The sequence below is a fragment of the Botryllus schlosseri genome, chromosome 2 (genome assembly GCF_051294905.1).
Source record: "Botryllus schlosseri isolate E-star chromosome 2, Bs_hap1, whole genome shotgun sequence".
Lineage (NCBI taxonomy): Eukaryota > Metazoa > Chordata > Ascidiacea > Stolidobranchia > Styelidae > Botryllus > Botryllus schlosseri.
Window position 1 is genome coordinate 25,938,810 of NC_137237.1, and position 19,385 is coordinate 25,958,194.

General features: G+C 41.2%; 1 protein-coding gene across 1 annotated transcript; it reads right to left on the bottom strand.

Annotated features, from left to right (window-relative positions):
• Nucleotides 1-4,054: 4,054 nt before the first annotated feature.
• On the bottom strand, nt 4,055-17,839 carry LOC145434321 (tetraspanin-18-like). The gene is made up of 5 exons (XM_080311688.1): nt 17,679-17,839; nt 12,669-12,851; nt 7,948-8,109; nt 7,665-7,835; nt 4,055-4,362 (listed from the first exon to the last, which is right to left on the bottom strand). The coding sequence occupies exons 1-5, from the start codon at nt 17,736-17,738 to the stop codon at nt 4,297-4,299; spliced, it is 642 nt and encodes a 213-aa protein (XP_080167814.1). The 5' UTR covers nt 17,739-17,839; the 3' UTR covers nt 4,055-4,296.
• Between the last annotated feature and the right edge of the window lie 1,546 nt (nt 17,840-19,385).

A 19,385-nucleotide genomic window follows, 5' to 3' on the forward strand; every position in this document is an offset into this window, starting at 1 on the left:
CCGCAGAAGAATTCTCAAAAACCGGTGAATTTTTCCCACTTTGTGATCGGTTGAGTAAAAAAAGGTCATTTTTTCGCCCAGAGCTAAAAACACCGTTTTTCACTCTGAAATAACCGCCGGAGCGTCTCTTCTGGGCTAATTTACGGCATATCACTCGCAATTTGCTCTAAATCTGACCTAAATCTTCAAAAAAGAGGACAAAATCTCAAAAAAGAGGACAAAAGGGCGTCCTCCTAGGACACTTTCAAAAAAGTCAAAAAAAGAGGACAAATCCTCTTAAAAGAGGACGTATGGTACCCTACCTGGTAGTCAATGAAGTCCAAGAAGACGGCCGTGTCACCACGACTGACATGTCCGAGTTGAGTGTAGGCTATATCTTGATCTCTATAGCGAAACCCGCGACTGGATCAGGGAACCCCAGTAACGAACCACTGATCTAATATAGCGATGTATTTCTGTTCCACGTGTAGACTGCTCCTTGCTCAGTAGACACTTTAACGAACCTCATGTCTGATTAAAATCGAACAAATGTGCTTTGTATTACTTTTACACTTATATTATCTAATCAGAAATTGGTGTAGGGTTCTATTGGTTCCAGGACTACTACCGCACCCCTAATCCCCTAATTGGGGGCGGGGGAGAGCTCGAAGGGAGCCCAAAGTTATTTCGTGATTACCAAAAATCATATAGTATTTATTCGGAAATGCATGCCAGATTTTCAAAACATAGTTTAGCGCTACGCGCGATTTGAAGCTGGCAAATGTCTTGATTATTGGGTAATGGGTACCCTTCCCACAACAAAAAATACGCATGATACGAACTAATACATTTGAAATTATAGACCAGTGGTTCTTAACCTTGCCTTAGGGGGCGCTGGCGATTTTGAAGGGGGCGCAAACGCTCAGGGGGCGATATGGAGGGCACTGGGCCTAGGGGGGCGATAAGGGGGCGCTGAAGAAAAATGGCTTCGCCGTAGATGATGTGGTAGTAGGGCATATCCTTAATGACTATTCAGAACAAATTAACACCACAAAACATGTCAAATCCCGAAATATTTGGTCCCGCTACGCGAGGATGTTCACTACATATGTTTTCATGAATGTAGTGGGTTATTATGTCTCATTAAAATGAATTGCGCGTACTTTTAGATCGCCAATTTCCCATTATTTAAAACACTGCCGTTACACTTGCTAAGGTTATTTTTAACAAAATGTTTCGCATTAAGTAGTAATATATCCCGCAGCGCACAGCGTGTGAAAATCGAAGAAGGAGGCACTGTATATCACTTTTGATGGTGAGAGACCGTTGTACATAAAATAAGTTTTGAAACTTTGTGCACGAAATGAATAACCAAATATACTTGTATTTGAGAGCTACAAAATTAAATCGTCAGAATATCTCTTCATCGTATCGTAAAGCATGATACTATCTCGTGTTGTGGTTCACAACCTCACATGAACGTTATATAATATGATTGCTATGTTTGGAATACATTCGTGTTAAAATTAATAACTGGGTACAGTACTAAATTAAAGTGAGCAGATATAAAGCGCGAAATATTCCCAATACCGAAGTCCCAAACAGACCGACTAAACTTTATCCTCTTACCAAGACCGAATCTGCTGCAATCCAAACCCCTAATCGGTAAGCTAGAAGGGTGCCCTGAACTATTTCGGTGAATGAACATAAATTAAACATCATGTCTTGACGACTCGCTCACGGAAGAATACGCATAATTATAGAAAATAGAAATTGGCATTTCGGCGTCGGCCATTACCACGCCACAATGCACGAAGACATATGAAGTTCCGGTGAATATGGGACTCCGAGAAGTGTGTCAAAACGATCGCCAGCGAGAAAAATTTAGCCGAAGAGGATTGCCCTTATGTTGAGTGTAAACTTCGATGCATATAAGTCTAATTGTCCACAGATGCTCAAATCGGTCGTGCCGAATTATCATGTCGTCGCAGTCTGCACCCCACAGGACAAATAACATCCATCAGAGAAAATTATTTGCCAGTGACAAAACACCAATTTTGGATCGTGTGCTTACTTTAGTTTAATACGTTTATGCGTTTCAATATCTTTTGACTATATAGCACACAAGAGGTAACAAAATAACATGTAACTATTTAATTGTACCAACGGGCACGCCCGAATATATTCAATCATTAATGACGTGGCCTTCATTTTCCAAAACAACAGCTCACTCAGCGCTACTGGTAAATCTGATTACGTGGGCTGAGAGGAAAAAAGTTTATAGGGACATATATAAGCAATTACAACCTATTTCATTTATGCATTTTAAAAAATTGTGGCTCCTAGGGCGACCAGACTACATAAACTTTGCTGACCGTCGAAATCACGCGACGGGGTTTGTGGGGGGCGAAGCCCTCATGAGTTTGATTGTTCACGCTATGGGTGCCCAGAACAATCGTTTTAGGAGGGTTGTCGAAGTGCTGTTACGGCCCACCCTCTCTCCCATGGTCTACAGTCCTTACAATATGAGGTGGGGGGGGGGGGGGCGCTGGAACATGATACTTTTAGAAAGGAGGCGCTGGAGGAAAAAAAGGTTAAGAACCACTGTTATAGACCATGTAAAATGCGACTCCGAGAAGTGTGTCATAGAACGATCAGGAGCGAGAAGACCTTGGCTGAAAAGGACTGCCCTTGTGCTGACCGAAAACGTCGAGATACATATACGTTTAATTGTCCAATGTCCATCGGCGTCTATATGGCTGGCGCCGAATGTACCTGTCCAGGCGATCTGAGACCCACAAGACAATTGCCACCCCGTAGCGAACATTATTTGCTAGTAAAGAAATACCAACTTGAAATCTTGTACGTCTTTTAGTTTAGTACGTTTGGGCGATTTCAAAATTTGATACCATAGCAGAAATAGCATCATGTAACCTGTAGCGAAGTAATATACGAACTGGTACGCACGAATATGTTTAATGATTATTGACGGGTCCTACGTACTTTTCCAACACACCTCACTCAGCTATACCATTAAATCCGGTTACGTGAGCAGAGAGGATAAAAATTGATAGCGATATGTATGTAATTCTCGATCATATTGATCGTTTCAATCATGAATTACAGAAATATTTCGTGCTTCGCACGTTTAGGCGATACAACCTCAGTCCCTAAACGGACATGAAATGTAGATGATAAGTAGCGGCAAAAAGCGTAAAGCCAGAGGGGGCTGGAAAGGCGAAGTGGATGGGTATCTGGATTACGCATTGAATCGTACGAACGTGTTTCCACTTTCTCTGAGGTTTCGTGTTCTATACTCCATTTTGCATGTTTAAAACCGTGGTTGTCAATCTGGGGCGCTCGCCTACTCGAGGCGTGAAAGCCTCTGAGGGGAGGCCTGAAGCCGCCTTAAAGAAATTATGCTTCTTGAAGTCGGAATGATTTTAATTTGTGCCGAAACTTTCACGTTTCAACAATGGCAATAATCCAAATTTTATTTGCATTCTAAATGTCATAATTTCGTCGTACCATCTATATACTGATGCTCGATTCGGAATGATATAGAACCTTGCACTAATCATAAGATGTACCTGAATGAGTGTACCTGGTGAATTCGTGTAGCTGTGTCGTTGGTTTGTGATGCCGTTATGGTCAGGTACGATTGAGTTCAGCTCAAGAGTGGTAATAGAAAGAGATTAGGCATCAAAATGTCTGATATATCTTTGTGCTACTATTGCATGATTATACTTAACAATACATTCGATTAGATTTTTTCCTCGCTAGGCGCGATTTACATCCAGCTTCTAATTATTGCTCTGTGAATCGTCCGAATTGCATATTTGAGAAGTATCTTGACAGCCATAACACCATCCATGCCACCAAGCAATGCGTTGGGATTGAAAACATTCTGGTTGGCGTGTTGAGAAATGTTTGAGAATTACTGCTTTATAAGTTCTATGTAAGTGTGAACAATACAGCGCCCTTTTGCAATTATAATTTACTCTACCTTCTTTACTCGATTCACAACAAATCTGTACTTATTTCATTACCCTCAACATACAGTAACTTGAATACATAATAGGCCGTTTTAATATTTTTATTGTGCATCGTACGTTGACGGGTCTTGCAAATACAATATCAATTCGTCAAATTGTCGGAGGAGTAGCCTCGTGACAGAGGGTAGCGTTCAATGAAAAAAACATTGTGCATATCACGCAAAGGATATTGTATAGTGAAATGTTCAAACACGTAAGACGTGAACTGGGCATGGAAAGCAAACGAAGAATATTGTATCGGCGAATCCACGGAATAGTTTACTCAGGCATATTCCTTCGTTTCACTTATGGTGCGGATCATGCAGCAGGCGAATATCATGGCCAGTAGCTGAAAATGAAAATTACGGGTTTCATTGGCAATTCATAACCGCCTCACGCACGTGGAGCAAGTGGCCGACGAGAGAAAGAGAACGGGTGGTATTCGTTTTCGCCTGCACCATCGAGATGCTTTTGCCGACGGAGATGCGACACGACCGTAAGGTCACCTAGTCTGCACCCCCGTTTTTTCTCCTCCATGCTATCCGTGAATGCTGAGCGCCTGGCAGGATAGCTGCGGATACCAGTTTTCGAGTCTTTGGTCTGACCCGGCCGAGGATCGAACCCACGATCAAGAAGCCGGACGCATCACCATTACACTATCTCGCACTAATATCAAATGCATATTTAGTGTTTCTATCTGTATTCTATGAGAACAAAGATTAAACGACAATGTTCGACACATAATAGTACTTCACACATATCACCTGCTGGTGTTAGACTAGAGGATGAGTGGTATAAACCTGGTTTGGTGTCATCTAACATTGTGCATACGTGTCGCGTACACATGACATGCTACGACATTCTCTAATGCAGTGGTTCCCAACCGGTGGGGAATTTCACACTGGTGGCGAATAGGGTTGGGACTTCGGGATCAAATTTGAAATCCCGGGATCGGGATTCCCCGGGATTTGCGCTTCTCAATCCCGGGATTTCCCGGGATTAGCAAAGTAGTAAAATACACATACAAGCTACGCACACAACATTTATTCCTTGTAGTATTGACGAAAAACATGCTCCCGTGAATACGAATGAAACCCAGCCACCGAAGGCCACCCGGAAAATGAGCGCTTAAATTCATGTACCGTCTGTTTCGTGTAGAAAATGATTCGTCAAACGTGGTCGAAAAACGTCCAATGCTGCGTTTCATTGCCATAAGCTCTTCTTCCACACACTTACGGATTTATTTGCTGTGCTCGATCACCAAGTTACGAACCCGTTTGCGACATCTTGACAAGTCATAGCCATAAGCCTTGAAGGCCCGACGAATTCACCCACTTTGGGTAATTGAATAAATGTTAACTAGCCCACAGCAGTTAACTGGTTAAGAAGTTCATCGAGGCGAGGCTTATGCGATCTATTTTATAGGAATCGATCTTCCTGATCTTTATTTTTAGCTGATCTTTCTTTGACGTGTCCGATTGAATCATGCATGATTTAATTACGATCATTTGTACGGACCTTAAATGCGTTATTATAGTCCCTTTGTGCTAGAAACTGAAGCTTTCAAAACGTCTTGACACAAGTTGCATTTGGCTTTTTATGTAGATTTATAAAACAAACAGTTTCGCTAAACATGTTATTTTCTCTTTGCATTGACGTATCCGAAATTCGCCATTATTCGACCTGTATTTCACCTCCACAGCACCTTCCTTGTGACTTTCCGATACTCAGTTACACTGCTACGATTCGTAGACTACGACGGAGGTGATTGTGTAGTACATTGTTATGCCATAGCTGGCTTCAATATCAAATAATTGTGAATGGTTTTAGACTATCAGCAGAGTTTGTGACATTGCTTTATTACCAAAATAAAAGATATGGCGCTACGCAAGCCTTGGAAAATGCTCTTTACAAATCCCGGGATTTCATTGGGTGTAATCCCGGGATCGGGATTGCTTCAAAACCCGGGATCCCGGGATCGGGATTTCCCGGGGTCCCAACGCTAGTGGCGAATAGACTCATTTGTTAAACATTATATGCATGATAGTCTACATATTTACGGAGACAAATGCGCGGTTATCGTTACCAGTTAACTGCTCTGGAATGTATTTATCGAAAATTATATTGCGTGTTGTTCACAAACACTCATTTTTAACTATGGATAACCAAAGATGGCGTCACAAAAATCGAATTTTTCTGCCAACCCCATGAAATTGTTGAGCTGTCTTCAAAGACGATGAAAAATAAATTTGACTCAATTCCGACCAGTAGAAGCGGAGTTATATGAGTTTTTCGATGATAATCCTCGGATTATCCTGGATCGGTGGATAATAATTGCTCAACTGTCGCTTTTCATCGTGTCGCATGCTCAAATGTCGGGCATCTGACATAGGCCCAGTAGTATACTTTAATGGCTTCACCGAATTCGCTGTAGCAGGGGTCGGAAGCAGTCTTGCTCTGAGCACCGGTTTAAAAAATCGTAGATCGGTCATCGCACATAAATGATTAACGTCGAAATTTATCGCTGCTCATATACTACAAGTCACTAGAGGGGATCCAGCAAGGCAGTAGCACATAAGTTCCACTAATCAGATCAACTTGGTTTTTATAAATTTTATCAGCAAGTTTGATCATTATAATTCAGAACCGTCACTAATCTTCCAAAAATATATGAATTTTTAGCGGACCAGATACAACTTACCAGTGTACCACAGGTGTCCAACAACTGATCTATGAAAGCGTGTCTAAACTAAAGTGAATCACTATACACTATACTCTCCTGTACCATACTGTAGCGGGTGTATTGATATTTGGCGAAAGAGTAACTATATAGTTGCTCCGACGCACAATCACGCCAATACTGAACAGTGAGCACGCACAGTACATATCTGAATACATCATGCTATTGACGGTGGACGTCATATATTCAGGGTTGTAATGACTCGAGTCATGACTCAACTCGAGTCAGACTCGAGTCGCGATTTTTTGGTGACTCGACTTGACTCGAGTCTTTTTCTTAAAAATGAAAAATGACTCGACTCGATTCAATTTGTGTATTGACTCGACTTGTACTCGAGTCATTGCGCATGACTCGGACCAAGTCATATGACTCGAGACTGGCTCTACCAACACAGGCATATCATTGTAATTTCGAAAAATTGTAAAGTTATGACACTATTATTATTTCGTCTATCAGTACTGGTTCTTGAACATGCTAACAGAAACTGTTAAAAGTCAGGAAAATTTGCATGTTATGGATGCGAAGCATTCGATATCACCGAGCAGTGCTGTAAAAAGTGGATTTCACATTACATTAACTTGGAAGTTAACAGTCAACACAATGAATTGGACTCGGACTCGAGTCAAAACCCTATGACTCGGACTCGACACACTACTGCGTGACTTGGACTCGGATTTGATTCGGTAGTGAATTGAAAATGACTCGACTTGACTCGAGTCAACACTGTAGAAGTGAGATTGACTTGTGACTCGGAACCTTGTGACTTGGTTACAACCCTGCATATATTCGTCACCAGCATGACAGTTCAGGACTTGAGAAAAGTAATAGGGAGGAATATTAAAAATCATATCCAGTTTGAGCCATTATATATTTTATAATAACATTCAGTACGTTGACATTTCGATACCAACCTCTATCAGCAGAATTCCGAGAGCAATCCCCGCCACGACCCAGAAAAGTGCACCAAACTGTGACTTGCAGCCGTTAGGATACGGTGAGCGAGTGGTATTCTTGCCTGGATAGCAACTCGAAGGTATCTTGGTTTGCCAATCTTTTGGACCATTGTAGCCGCAGCAGCCGACCTTGAAAAATTATATACCTATCACATGTTCGCCCAACGATTGGAGGAACCAATATATTGGACTATTATATAATATAGTAGAAAGGTAAGCAATAACGAGAATGTGTTCTCACCGCATCTTGTAGCACATCCCATGTCGCCATATCAGTAGCATTCCCACTGCGGGCATTGGTCAAACTATCTTCTATTAACTTTTCCGCTTTGGGTTTGTAGACGATGAGCAATATCGCAAAAACAATTTGTAGAATGAACAAAATCAACACCAACGTGAAGAACTGAAAAGGTGAAAGGTCTTTAGTTAGAGTATGTTATAATGAAGATGAACGGGCGCATTGAGCATTGGTGACGCAAATGTATAAAGTAAATAGCATGCTACAATACAGATGATATTCATACAGCCGCACCTCTATCCTTACGTAGATCTGTGGGCATGGACATTGTGTCATGACTCACTGGGTCATACGAGGGCTGTCTAGTAGATTGTTAAGTAGCTATCACCATTCATATAGAATTATTTTAAACTCGCTAATGCAGAGTCAATTTTAGTTGTGACTCGACATTCATTCATTGCAACATACCACAATCCGGTGGATGATAATGCTCAGGTTTCGTGCATTCAGTGAGCTGTTGAAATCGTAGTGTAAATTTACTCAGATTCAACTTACAACTGTTTTCCAACCCGAACACTGTACGCAAGTCTCCCAAAGGCACATTGCAGCGAATGGATTCACTTAGTCAATTAAAGTTTAAAATTGGATACTATAGGCCAGGGACCGGTAACCTTTCGTGTGCTGTGCAGCGTTCCAAAAGATGTCAATTTCAAAAATTTTAACAACTAGCGTGCTAAACATTTATTATATCGTTTCAAGCCAGGTAATCCACCAACCGCTTATCTGGAGCTGGCAACGACATCGGTTACGACGTGGTTCTCAAAGACAATGTATGGGTCGCGAAAGATATAAATTCTGGTCGCTATCGCACAACAGCTATCTTTTATTGTACACAATATTTGCTTGATTTATTGCAAAAACATTTATTCACGCTAATGGCTATCTACTGCGATTGCTCTTGCAGTTTCTTTGTTCGGTACCAATAAGCGACACGCACATCAACATTGTTACGACAGTATGGCTTGATCATGAAAAATGTACCCAACCCTGTATAACAAGTCGGTCTGACGAACAGGTTTGTCTTCAAAGCTCTAAATGTCGCGGTAAAGACTATCGCTGTTCAAACTATATTGGAATCGATGGAATAGAATGGCCTTTCGTGAGACAAACGCGCCTTTCACATTACGTCGCTGGGCTCATTATTTTATCTGGGGATCTCATTTGCACCGTGCGACTCAAGCTGCGGCCACAGATCTATTCGGCCCGGTCATTTCGACGCCTGGACACTGGACTGTGGATATGTAAATATCGAACGTTTTGGCCAACATGCGGCGGTTATTTAATTTCAAGGTTTTATCGCCGACAATCATCGATCAATCAGCGCCGTTAACGGAGTCGCATGTCTCCCGAAACGTTACATTTGTCGATGTCTCCTAGCTTAGAAACACCCAGCGCCGAAATGCCGGTTCCTGATAGTCGCGCTACCACCGGTTGCCCAGAGCGCACCTATAGACTAAAGCAGGGGTTCTCAACTTTCCTTGCGTAACGGGCCGCATTTTAACAACAAAAAGCGCTGCGGGCCGCAGAACATTATTACCGTATATTTGTGGACTATACTATTATATTTAGGCTAATATAGCCTATTTACCAGTTGTCTATGGGCATATAGTTTGTATGCATTCTACAGCATAATGGACAGCGATCGTAAGCTTTCAGTTGCAGTTTCCAGAGAGATTGTGTCATCTTCCGACGGAACAAGTAAATCCCTTCATGAAGCGTGCATTGCATTCGTTCCCAAGTCGGTGTGTGCACCTTCAAACCCTTGCACCAAAGAACTGAACCCTCTGTTTCAATGCGTGAGCGAGCAAGTATAAAACTACGGTTACTTTTTCTTTACAGAGGCCATTGTCACTTTGGGCTCTCAGTGATATGAGAAGAAGTCTCATGTCCGGGGCAAACCCATCAACCATTCTCCTTTCCTTCCATGACTGATGCCCCGCACCAATAGTTACAGAAGTCAGCTGTGTTAAGTTGTTGATGTTGTTTGCTAGTCCCCTCTCCCCACGTTTGCCCAGCCAGCATTACGTCTACAAATATATCCACTCTGATATACTACCCCAATACAATTAGCGTTGCAATGTCCGTAGATTTTGTCCAATGCTAGGTTAAAGTAGTCTAAGGGGCAACGTGTTTCAAAACATGCGACAAAAGATTAACTGACTTTGCTGTTACTCTTATTGTCACGGTTGAATCAGACAACTGCAGTTTCGAAATTTGTTAGGTGAAGTTGTCCATGCTGCTAAATTCCGGAAACAGCAGAGATTCGCACAGTATAGTAACGTTTTGTTGGCGAAACGCTTTTTCTAACAGATTTCATGGGTTTAGGGATAGACCAAGCAATTTTTAACGTCGTCGGCAATCTCAACAATGCCTCAAAATATGGATTGCTTAGCCTGAGACCTAGCTAGCAACGCTTTTTTCTAAGATCAGGTGATATAACTCGAGATGGAACTGTCCGAAGACCTATTCAGATAAATAAGAATCTAAACTCAACCATATATCAAGAAACCAGAAAACATTGGAGAATGAGAATAAATCAAACGAAACAGAGACAGAGCGATGAGAGAGCTTTAGTAGGTAAATTGATACCGTATGCAACAATACTGTGCCGGTAGTAATTGTGATCATATTGAAAGATCTCGCGGGCCACAGAAAAAGCGTCTGCGGGCCGCATGCGGCCCGCGGGCCGCGGGTTGAGAACCCCTGGACTAAAGCATCGTATTGACCACATACGGTATTAGCATGCCGTTCACTCTTAAATGCGTTTGGAATCATTGCTGTGTATTAAGCATGTTTTGTATTTTCCGGTGTAACGTCACGATCCCAATGAACGGCGCCTTCCATGTCGACACCCATCGTTCAACAACATCTGGACTATTGATCGCACATGCAACGCACATAACAAAAAACTCCATGACATCAGACTCTGTCCGCATCTCAAAAGTCCTGACCTCGCCGCATTAGAACGAGACTGAAATCTAATTTTACTATCCACATTAAAATTAAATCCGGTCCAACTAAATCGCGCCACACGCGGAGAAAATTTTCAGGATGAATAGAATCTGCCACTGAAGCCTCTACTTTATATTGATTTACGAAATAATTTTTGGTCACCTTCGAGCTTTTTCCATTTTGAACATTTCTGTTTGACTTTTTACCACAAACATGATTATAACATGTCGTGTATGTCAATTTATTTGGCGCGCCATGAAAAATCATCCCGCGTATCAGGGGTTGCCGACCCCTGCTATAGGTTATATATAGACTATTAGGGATTGTTTTTAACCGGCGTGAAAACACGAGTAGTTCGTACGAGTTTCCATCAAGTTCTCAATCCCAGGTAGGCCATGGAGGATAGTTAACCCTAACCGTTCAAGTGCACAATCAATGTCTTTAATATGGGCGTTCGTGTGTACTTTTCACCATATCGGTATGCCAACTCTTGAGCAAAGGATGAGCAATTATACGCACTTTTCCTCAGACGGCCAGTCACTAGTTATGTGGTATCCCAAAGCCACTAATGGCTAATGCTTCACATTGAAACTTGAATGACAAAATATAATTTACTCACAATACGATTTTTCATAGCGATTCCTTTGTTAACTGAGCATTATTACGGCGTTAGCACAAGGGTACGTTGTGAAACTGTTGCATATGCGGGTATGATAAGAATCGCGTTGTGAAAAGACGCGTCACGGGATTATTTACAACAGTAGGCACATGTAGTAGTTGCATCGGATTAAAAATGGCGCAAAGTGTGAACATTATTTTCAAACTATTTTCTGCTTTTTCAGAAAAATAAACGGCACCGATTCAGTATATGCATCGTTCGTAATTATTTCAAGTGACATGATTTAACGTAACAGTGGATGGTGAGGGTGTTCAAGAATATTCATATTTCGTAAAAAATTGCATTGCATGGGTGCATTTTACTGATATATACTCTCCTCCCATATTGTTAAGTTGTCCTACAACCAAAGGGTAGGGAAGACGAACGTGAATCATATGTATGTACTCACGAGATTTCGCGAGTCGATGGTTAAAGACTTCTTTGCTAAAGAATCGCGGTGTGCATTGAACACTGTAGAATCGGAACTTGTTTATGAACCACACAATTTCCGTAAGGGCCGCGGGGTGCACAACCCTAGTTTTGGACATTCTGTAGATGAAATCGTTCTTCATTTACCGCGCAAGCAACCCGGCACTGCTAATTATATTGTTTGAAAACGTGATGTGCAAAGTAAATGGATCGTGATGTTCCCGAAATATTTTTGTCTCCTTAGCATTATATTCTCAGGGAAATATAGCTCCCCGAAGAACATCTATCGATCCAGAAGAAATATTAGTTGAAATAACGCTGTGTCGCCGTATATGCCTTCGGAGACACTTTTATGTTGGATTGTTATTTATGGTCCCAATAGGAAATACTTGAACATGTGTATTGTGTATTGATATCGCATAGCAATGTCTTTCTTCTGAGGCGACAGGTATTGCAGTAACAGGAATCAACGCTAAGAATTCCGCATAAGTATCTGAATACTATGCCAAACATAATATCATATATAAATGATGAAGGGGTTTATTAATCTAGTGCTACACAACTGCAAATTTACGTAAGCATTTACAATTGCCGGATTGGCTAAATAGAATCCCGTAACACTTACTGATCCCAGGAGACATTTGTTTTCGTTGACTGCACCACAGCATCCGAGAAAACCAATCAGGAAAACAACAGCTCCCACCACAATGATTCCATAAATCAATCCCTGACTTGTTATAACACCACTGAATGCATTAGCGGAAACTGCGGCCCAAATACCGACACCAAGCAAAGCAGCGCCAGCAAGCTGCAAAGGAAATTATTCAACATCAGGATCCATTATTCCGCATCAATGCGTGCAATCTGAGAAGAAGCAAACCACGTTGGAACGAAGTGTTCCGCAGATCATTCCTATGTACCCGAGATTCATTTTGTGCGTCTCGGTGGTTATAATTGGCTCATCACTCGCCGCTTAGAATGCTTTGGCGGCCACGCGCCTTCATTTCTTAAGCGATGTGGTGATAGTAGCCATTTATCCTCATGCACTCTTAGCGAAAAGAGTGTGTATTTACACCCGTGTACCACTGTTTGTATACGGGTGTGAATATATACATTATACATATACCCATTGCACATGAAACCAGAACCTACCTCAGACTTATACCGCGGTATAAATTGAGTACATTTTATTCCAAATTATGCAATACGCACGCACATAGGCACGTATAGGATTCAAGAGCGCGATATAATGCCACCCTTTCGGCCGTTTGGCTGTGAATACACACTCTACGACAGTAGTTCTCAACCTTTTCGTCTTCACGGACCCCTTTTAGATCCCCACGGACCCCCTCAAGTTTCAGTTCAAAATTAGCTCAATTATATCATCTAACCGCCATCTTTCCTGCACAAATATTAACTATAGGTTGGTCATAAACAGCAACAAAATTACTTCTCGTGGAAATTACGTCATATTATGTATTGAAATTCGGTATCAGTATGCATATTAGGGTTGTTCAGATTTAAAAAATTGTCAGGAAACTTCGATGCTTGTGACCCAAATGATGGTTTAGTACATAAAAACACTTTTATGAGCAATTTTGGTCATCTTCATCGTGATCTTCTATCCCCGAAACACCCCCAAAGATGCACGGGGCAATTCTCCTTACTACTGGATATGTGATGTTGACCACGTCACCGGTTTATAGCTTTTGTGACGTTATCAGTTGAAAACGACCATGTAGAGATAATATATTGCAATAAAATAGCCATGTTTTCAAAATTGTACTTGAATGCAGTCCTATAAAGGCCACATGCACATCGATTTCACTCTGCACAACCTGTCTATCATGCTCATGGGAATCATGTATTGCTTGCACCATTGACATCGGCTGGATTTGGATCGTACATTGAAGAAGCGCCGTTGGGTTGCAATTCGTGAACAAATACCGATATTCCCAGCTAGTTTTCAGCCATAAAGTATTATTCAAAGCTATGTAATGTCAGTAATACTTTTCTCAATTTCAAATCATCTGTAAAATACCGAGTTATCTTATTTTATGGTAGACTGCAATTTAGTTGCAGAAGAATGTCTGAAACAAAGCGGATATGGGTTTTGCGGACCAACCATGAACAAGATTCAGGTCTGCCCACTATTTGATCTGATATTCTGGTCACTATTCGGTTGGATATTTATCTGAGTGTATTAGTCACTCCAAGCTACCGACTCCAGATGAGGTTCTACTACATCCGCCATATCTGAAAGAAAATTGCCCCGAAACTACCACAACGCAGGACTATGTCCTTCTAACTGTTGAAGAGGTTGCCAACGTATGGAATATGACAAGAATACCTATAAGGCAAGTGCTGAACATTGTGTTGATGCATTGTTTCAGGCATTCTTCTTCAACTAAATTGCAGTCTACCATAAAATGAGATAACTCAGTATTTTACAGATGATTTGAAGTTGAGAAAAGTATTACTGACATTACATACCTTTGAATAATACCTTATGACTGAAAACTAGCTGGGAATATCAGTATTTGGTCACGAATTGCAACCCAACGGCGCTTCTTCAATGTACGATCCAAAACAAAGCCGATGTCAATGGTGCAACCAATACATGATTCCCATGAGCATGACGGACAGGTTTTGCTGAGCAAAACGGAGGTGCATGTGACCTTTACAGGACTGCATTTCAATAAAATTTTGAAAACATATCCATTTTATTGCAATATCCCGTCTCTACATGGCCGTTTTCGAATGATAACGTCACAAAAGCTATAAACCGGTGACATGGTCAACACTACAAATCAAGCAGTAAGGAGAATTGCCCCGTGCATCTTTGGGGGCTTTTCGGGGATAGAAGATCATGAGGAAGATGACCAAAATTGCTCATAAAAGTGTTTTTATGTACTAAACCATCATTTGGGTCACAAGCATCGAAGTTTCCTGACAATTTTTCAAATCTGAACAACCCTAAATTGCATATACAGTCGTGTCTTGGAAATCCACGCTTTCGATTTGATGTAAACAATTGCCGAAAATCTATTTCCCTAAAGATATAGCTGGTGGCTAATGTGTATTAACGCGGAACGCTTGCGACAACACATTTGGGAATGATCGCAACATATATAGCACCAAAATTAAGAAACATATTTTTTAATGAACGTTAAGCCCGGTCATTTCTATGTAGCAGCTCATATTGAATTTATTCTATAATAATAGTGGTGATGTATATTACGGATAAGGAAAAAAATTATATTTCAAACTACTGTTCACAAATTTGCTGAGACTAGCGACTTCGAACCCAAGATGATTTGTGAACCTTTCGAAGTCATCCTGATTGACCTTACTACTCCAACTTGTTATTATTTCCACAAACTCCATCAAAACACCCCTAAACATGCTGGGCGAGACTTTCGGGGCCCCCTATAAGTATGTAATTATCGCAGCTTCTGGAGCCCTCCAGACCCTCCTTGCGCATCTAGTGTTAGCAATAGAGCTGTGCAAAATCGAGCACCTGAGTGATTGGATTCAGAATCACGTGTTACGATTCGAGTCGAGTATTCGAGTATCACTCATTATGACGTCACAACAGAATATACAGTGTCAAAGCTCAAATATGTACTTTTTATGTCATCACAATGAACATAACGCCTGCAATTCAACACATTAAAGATAATTTGGTCTTTTTTCGACCATACCGATTTCATTGCACTTCTTGACGATGTTGTGGGATGATCACGACTTCATAGATGTGTTATTTCCAGTAACGTTCGTAGCTTTGTACTATGTCTCGTATGCTGCGACACGGCCAAGCAATGGTTCAAGGCTTCCTCAGTGGAAAATAGTATCGAAACTAGAATTCTCGTTGATAAATTAACTTCCAGTTGCGAGGAGCATATAATTTCAGTACTCGAAAAAAATCGTATTTTACTACTCGACTCGAATCATTAAAATTAATACTCGATTTAGATTCGAGTACTCGAATCATTGTGCCCAGCCCTAGTTAGTAACTCGATATTGGCGCGCCTTATGGAACGGGATTACGTGATGTGTATATGACACTATAACACGGCTTTGAAGCAGCCGGGAATGTTGAATTGCTCTAGCTCCTGAGCCTTCTTTTATCATACATTGTCAAATTATAAAAGAAGTGAACCGGTTAACTATAGCTCATGCCTTCATGCTGAAGTTGCATGGCATGTACCATGAAATAATAGAATAGCGACACAACTGCTGCAGGTCAAATAGACCCACACCGAGGCCTACGATACTAGTATCGTATGCTGCCCACACTAATCTGGAAAGCTATCGGCTGACATTAGTAATAATGAGCCAACACACCACGACAAGGTTTGAGCCATGCAGGCGCTGGATTAGGTCGTATCTATTATTATTGCATGATTGAAAGGATAGACTACATCAAAACTAAGTACCTCTACCGCATGCAGAGACTTGATGATAATCGGGATACGAGACTTTTCCCAGAAATGCAGAGATTTGATGAATGACTAAAGAGGGGAGCCCGTCGACCAGGGAGGGGGGGGGGGCGGGCGACCGCCCACCTCGTCCACCCCAAAAGCCGCCCCTGGTCAGTTCAAAATGTTTTTAATGATATACCACTCATATATAGTAGTCTCTCAAGACTCTTGTTACTCCTACGCAATGTCCAACCTTCATCCCCTCCCTTACTCCATACGCGTTGACAGATTCTCGCTAACAAAACAGACATCCGTTTTCCGGTACTCAGACCCCCCCCGTAATGGGCTGGCTGTGCAATCAGTTACGACATTCAATTGACAGTACTCAGAAGCACGTTATGGGCCAGGAGTGCAACCAGAAATGTCAGGGTCACAGTACCGACAATATCACCGTGGTTACAATTTCTTTATGGCTCTTCCTTCGCAGCCTAGACTGATTTCTTTGGAGCCCACGTGTATTCATTTCTTAAACGTTGCGCTGGTAGTAGCCAGCTTTGTTTTTGTTGCAGTAGTTTTATGTCATTTATCGTTTATTTATAGTCGTGGCTTGTCTTATCAGGATTCAACCAGCGCTTTTTCAACGGTAGTTTAATTAATGAGATGGTCGTCTTATTTTGTACCAGTTGGGAAGAGATGTCTAGTATCAGTCTGCAACAGTCATTCCCTTTGTATGTCGTTTATTGGAACAGTGAAACCCACACAAATACACGTTGATCCGACTTGTAACCACCCGGTGGAGGGCAGAATATCTTGGCCACGAGTTAACAAATTCTCAGCTTAACAGGACACATAATCATGTCCTATTCGAAAGAACATATGTATTCTCGTCATTTTCATCGTTTCGTCTTGTATGGTGTATGAGTATTATCGATCACACGCAACGAAAATACGATTCTGAAAGAACTAATAAGCATCTAACGAGTTATATCATTCACAAAGTTATGTGATCTTTTAAAATCTGCGAAGACACGCACGTCTGCCAAATACTGATCACATTTCATAGACTTGGTAAATTGACCAAGAATGATCAACGACCAAGGAAATACCAGTTTATGGCTTACTCGTATTCATGGTTTCGCTGGCATTCAATACAAATGAAGCCGGTATGGAATAGCAACAGCATTCGCGGTTAAAGTACGAAAAAATCTTACAAATATGAGCAGGTTGAAGATGAACATGGTATACTTGACGCAAGTCATTCCACCTTCCATGTCTGCCTTTGATCGTTAACTATGAGATGAAATTGTTACTACGTTTGTCCTGTTTGAAAACAAAACAGACGTTAGAATATGTATCGGCCATTAGTGGTAAAAAATATCGGCAATTCTGGTGACGCCGCAACATGGTAGTGAGGAGAACTACAATGTTCGAGTGCTACACCGGAAATATTAATCCATTTCGTACAGTTTACAGTTGTCAAGTGCAGCCTTTCTAGTTGCTAGTGTCATGTGTGAGTGAGCATGGCAATGGCCGAAAATCTGTACAAATAAATCATCTCAAGTTCTGGAAATGCGCTGTAAGGTTGATGCCGAATGTTTTGCATATCGACTGTATATATCGGGGTACTCGGCGAAGACGCTGCTAATTGTGTCGGTGTTTTCGGCATAGGCTCAACAATCCGATGTCGTTGGCGCTCTATACAGAATCATGACATTTAAACCTATTTACAAAAGTTTAGGCACATAGATGTGGATAGAAGTGTACAAAATGTATTTTGATATCTAAAATGCGTCATAAAAGTAAAAATAAAACACATACATAAATGATAGCTAAGCCCTGCCAGATCGTCAGCACTTCAGCATTTACAACATCTTAGCAATTTTCAGGTGGTGTGAAGGCGAACCCAAGCATCGTGAATAAAGTGAACTCGATCTTGTGATATCATGATGTTAACGTCACATATATATTTTCCAAGTTACATATATGAGAATCTATGTACAATTGCACATTAGGATAAACAGATATCTATCCGAATTCAGTGTCTAAATTCAATATCATTATCAGAGAACTTCACGTTCACTGACAGCCTCAATAGTTAGTGATCCCCATTGTGCATTGGAAAAATGTTGCTAGTCGCTTGAAATATACAGGGAAGGCGTGGCGCATAGCTCAAGCATGACGAGGTCATGACTCGCATCATTTCGAAATTACCCGGCAAGAAAATATAAAGTCAATCTCTGTAATTAGACACTTAGAATCCAGATCTGATCCTGAGTAAATATTTGGGAAAATGCGAGTAATGATCCGATCCCATTTCCGAGAAAAAACTCGGATTCCAGTATGTTTACACAATCTATAATCCTGATTTTTTCGGCAATGATTCCATCAGTTAATAAAGCCATAATCTACTGCATAATACCACTTATCTAAAAGCATAATATCTACTGTTAATTTAGGGTAATTTCATGCTAAAATCCACTGATCAGTATTCGACAACTTTATTCATAGCATTAGTTCTATAAACGTCCCTGTGTCAATATTAGGATTTGGTAATAACAAAACATTCATAGAAGAACACGCCTGTCACGCATTGACCGAAAGTTCTTTAGCCACTTCATTATTTATACTCGTTTTCTGTCGATTTAGCCCACGCTACGCTGAACCATTGCTCTCATCATTTACTGGTCGCGTGCGTCATTTAATGATGAAAGAGTCCACGCGTCCGCAGAAACGTAATAAGCACACGATAGGACCTTTCTAGTCGTTCCGAATCCAACGCAGCGCAGCAGGTGGACACAAATATTGAAACGACCGTCGAGTGATTGAATTCAGGGATGCCCACATGTTACAATGTTACATATATTAAGAGCTTACCGTTTACTAGTAACAGACAACTATAGTCGTAGGCTAACCAATGA

Bases quoted from the DNA above. Each gene is read 5' to 3' on its own strand.
- LOC145434321 (XM_080311688.1), bottom strand. From the start codon at position 17,738: ATGGAAGGTGGAATGACTTGCGTCAAGTATACCATGTTCATCTTCAAC. The intron at 12,852-17,678 runs GTAAGATTTTTT...TTTCCTTTGCAG, and splicing joins TCTTCAACCTGCTCATATTT to CTTGCTGGCGCTGCTTTGCT. The intron at 8,110-12,668 runs GTAAGTGTTACG...TCACCTTTTCAG, and splicing joins ACAAATGTCTCCTGGGATCA to TTCTTCACGTTGGTGTTGAT.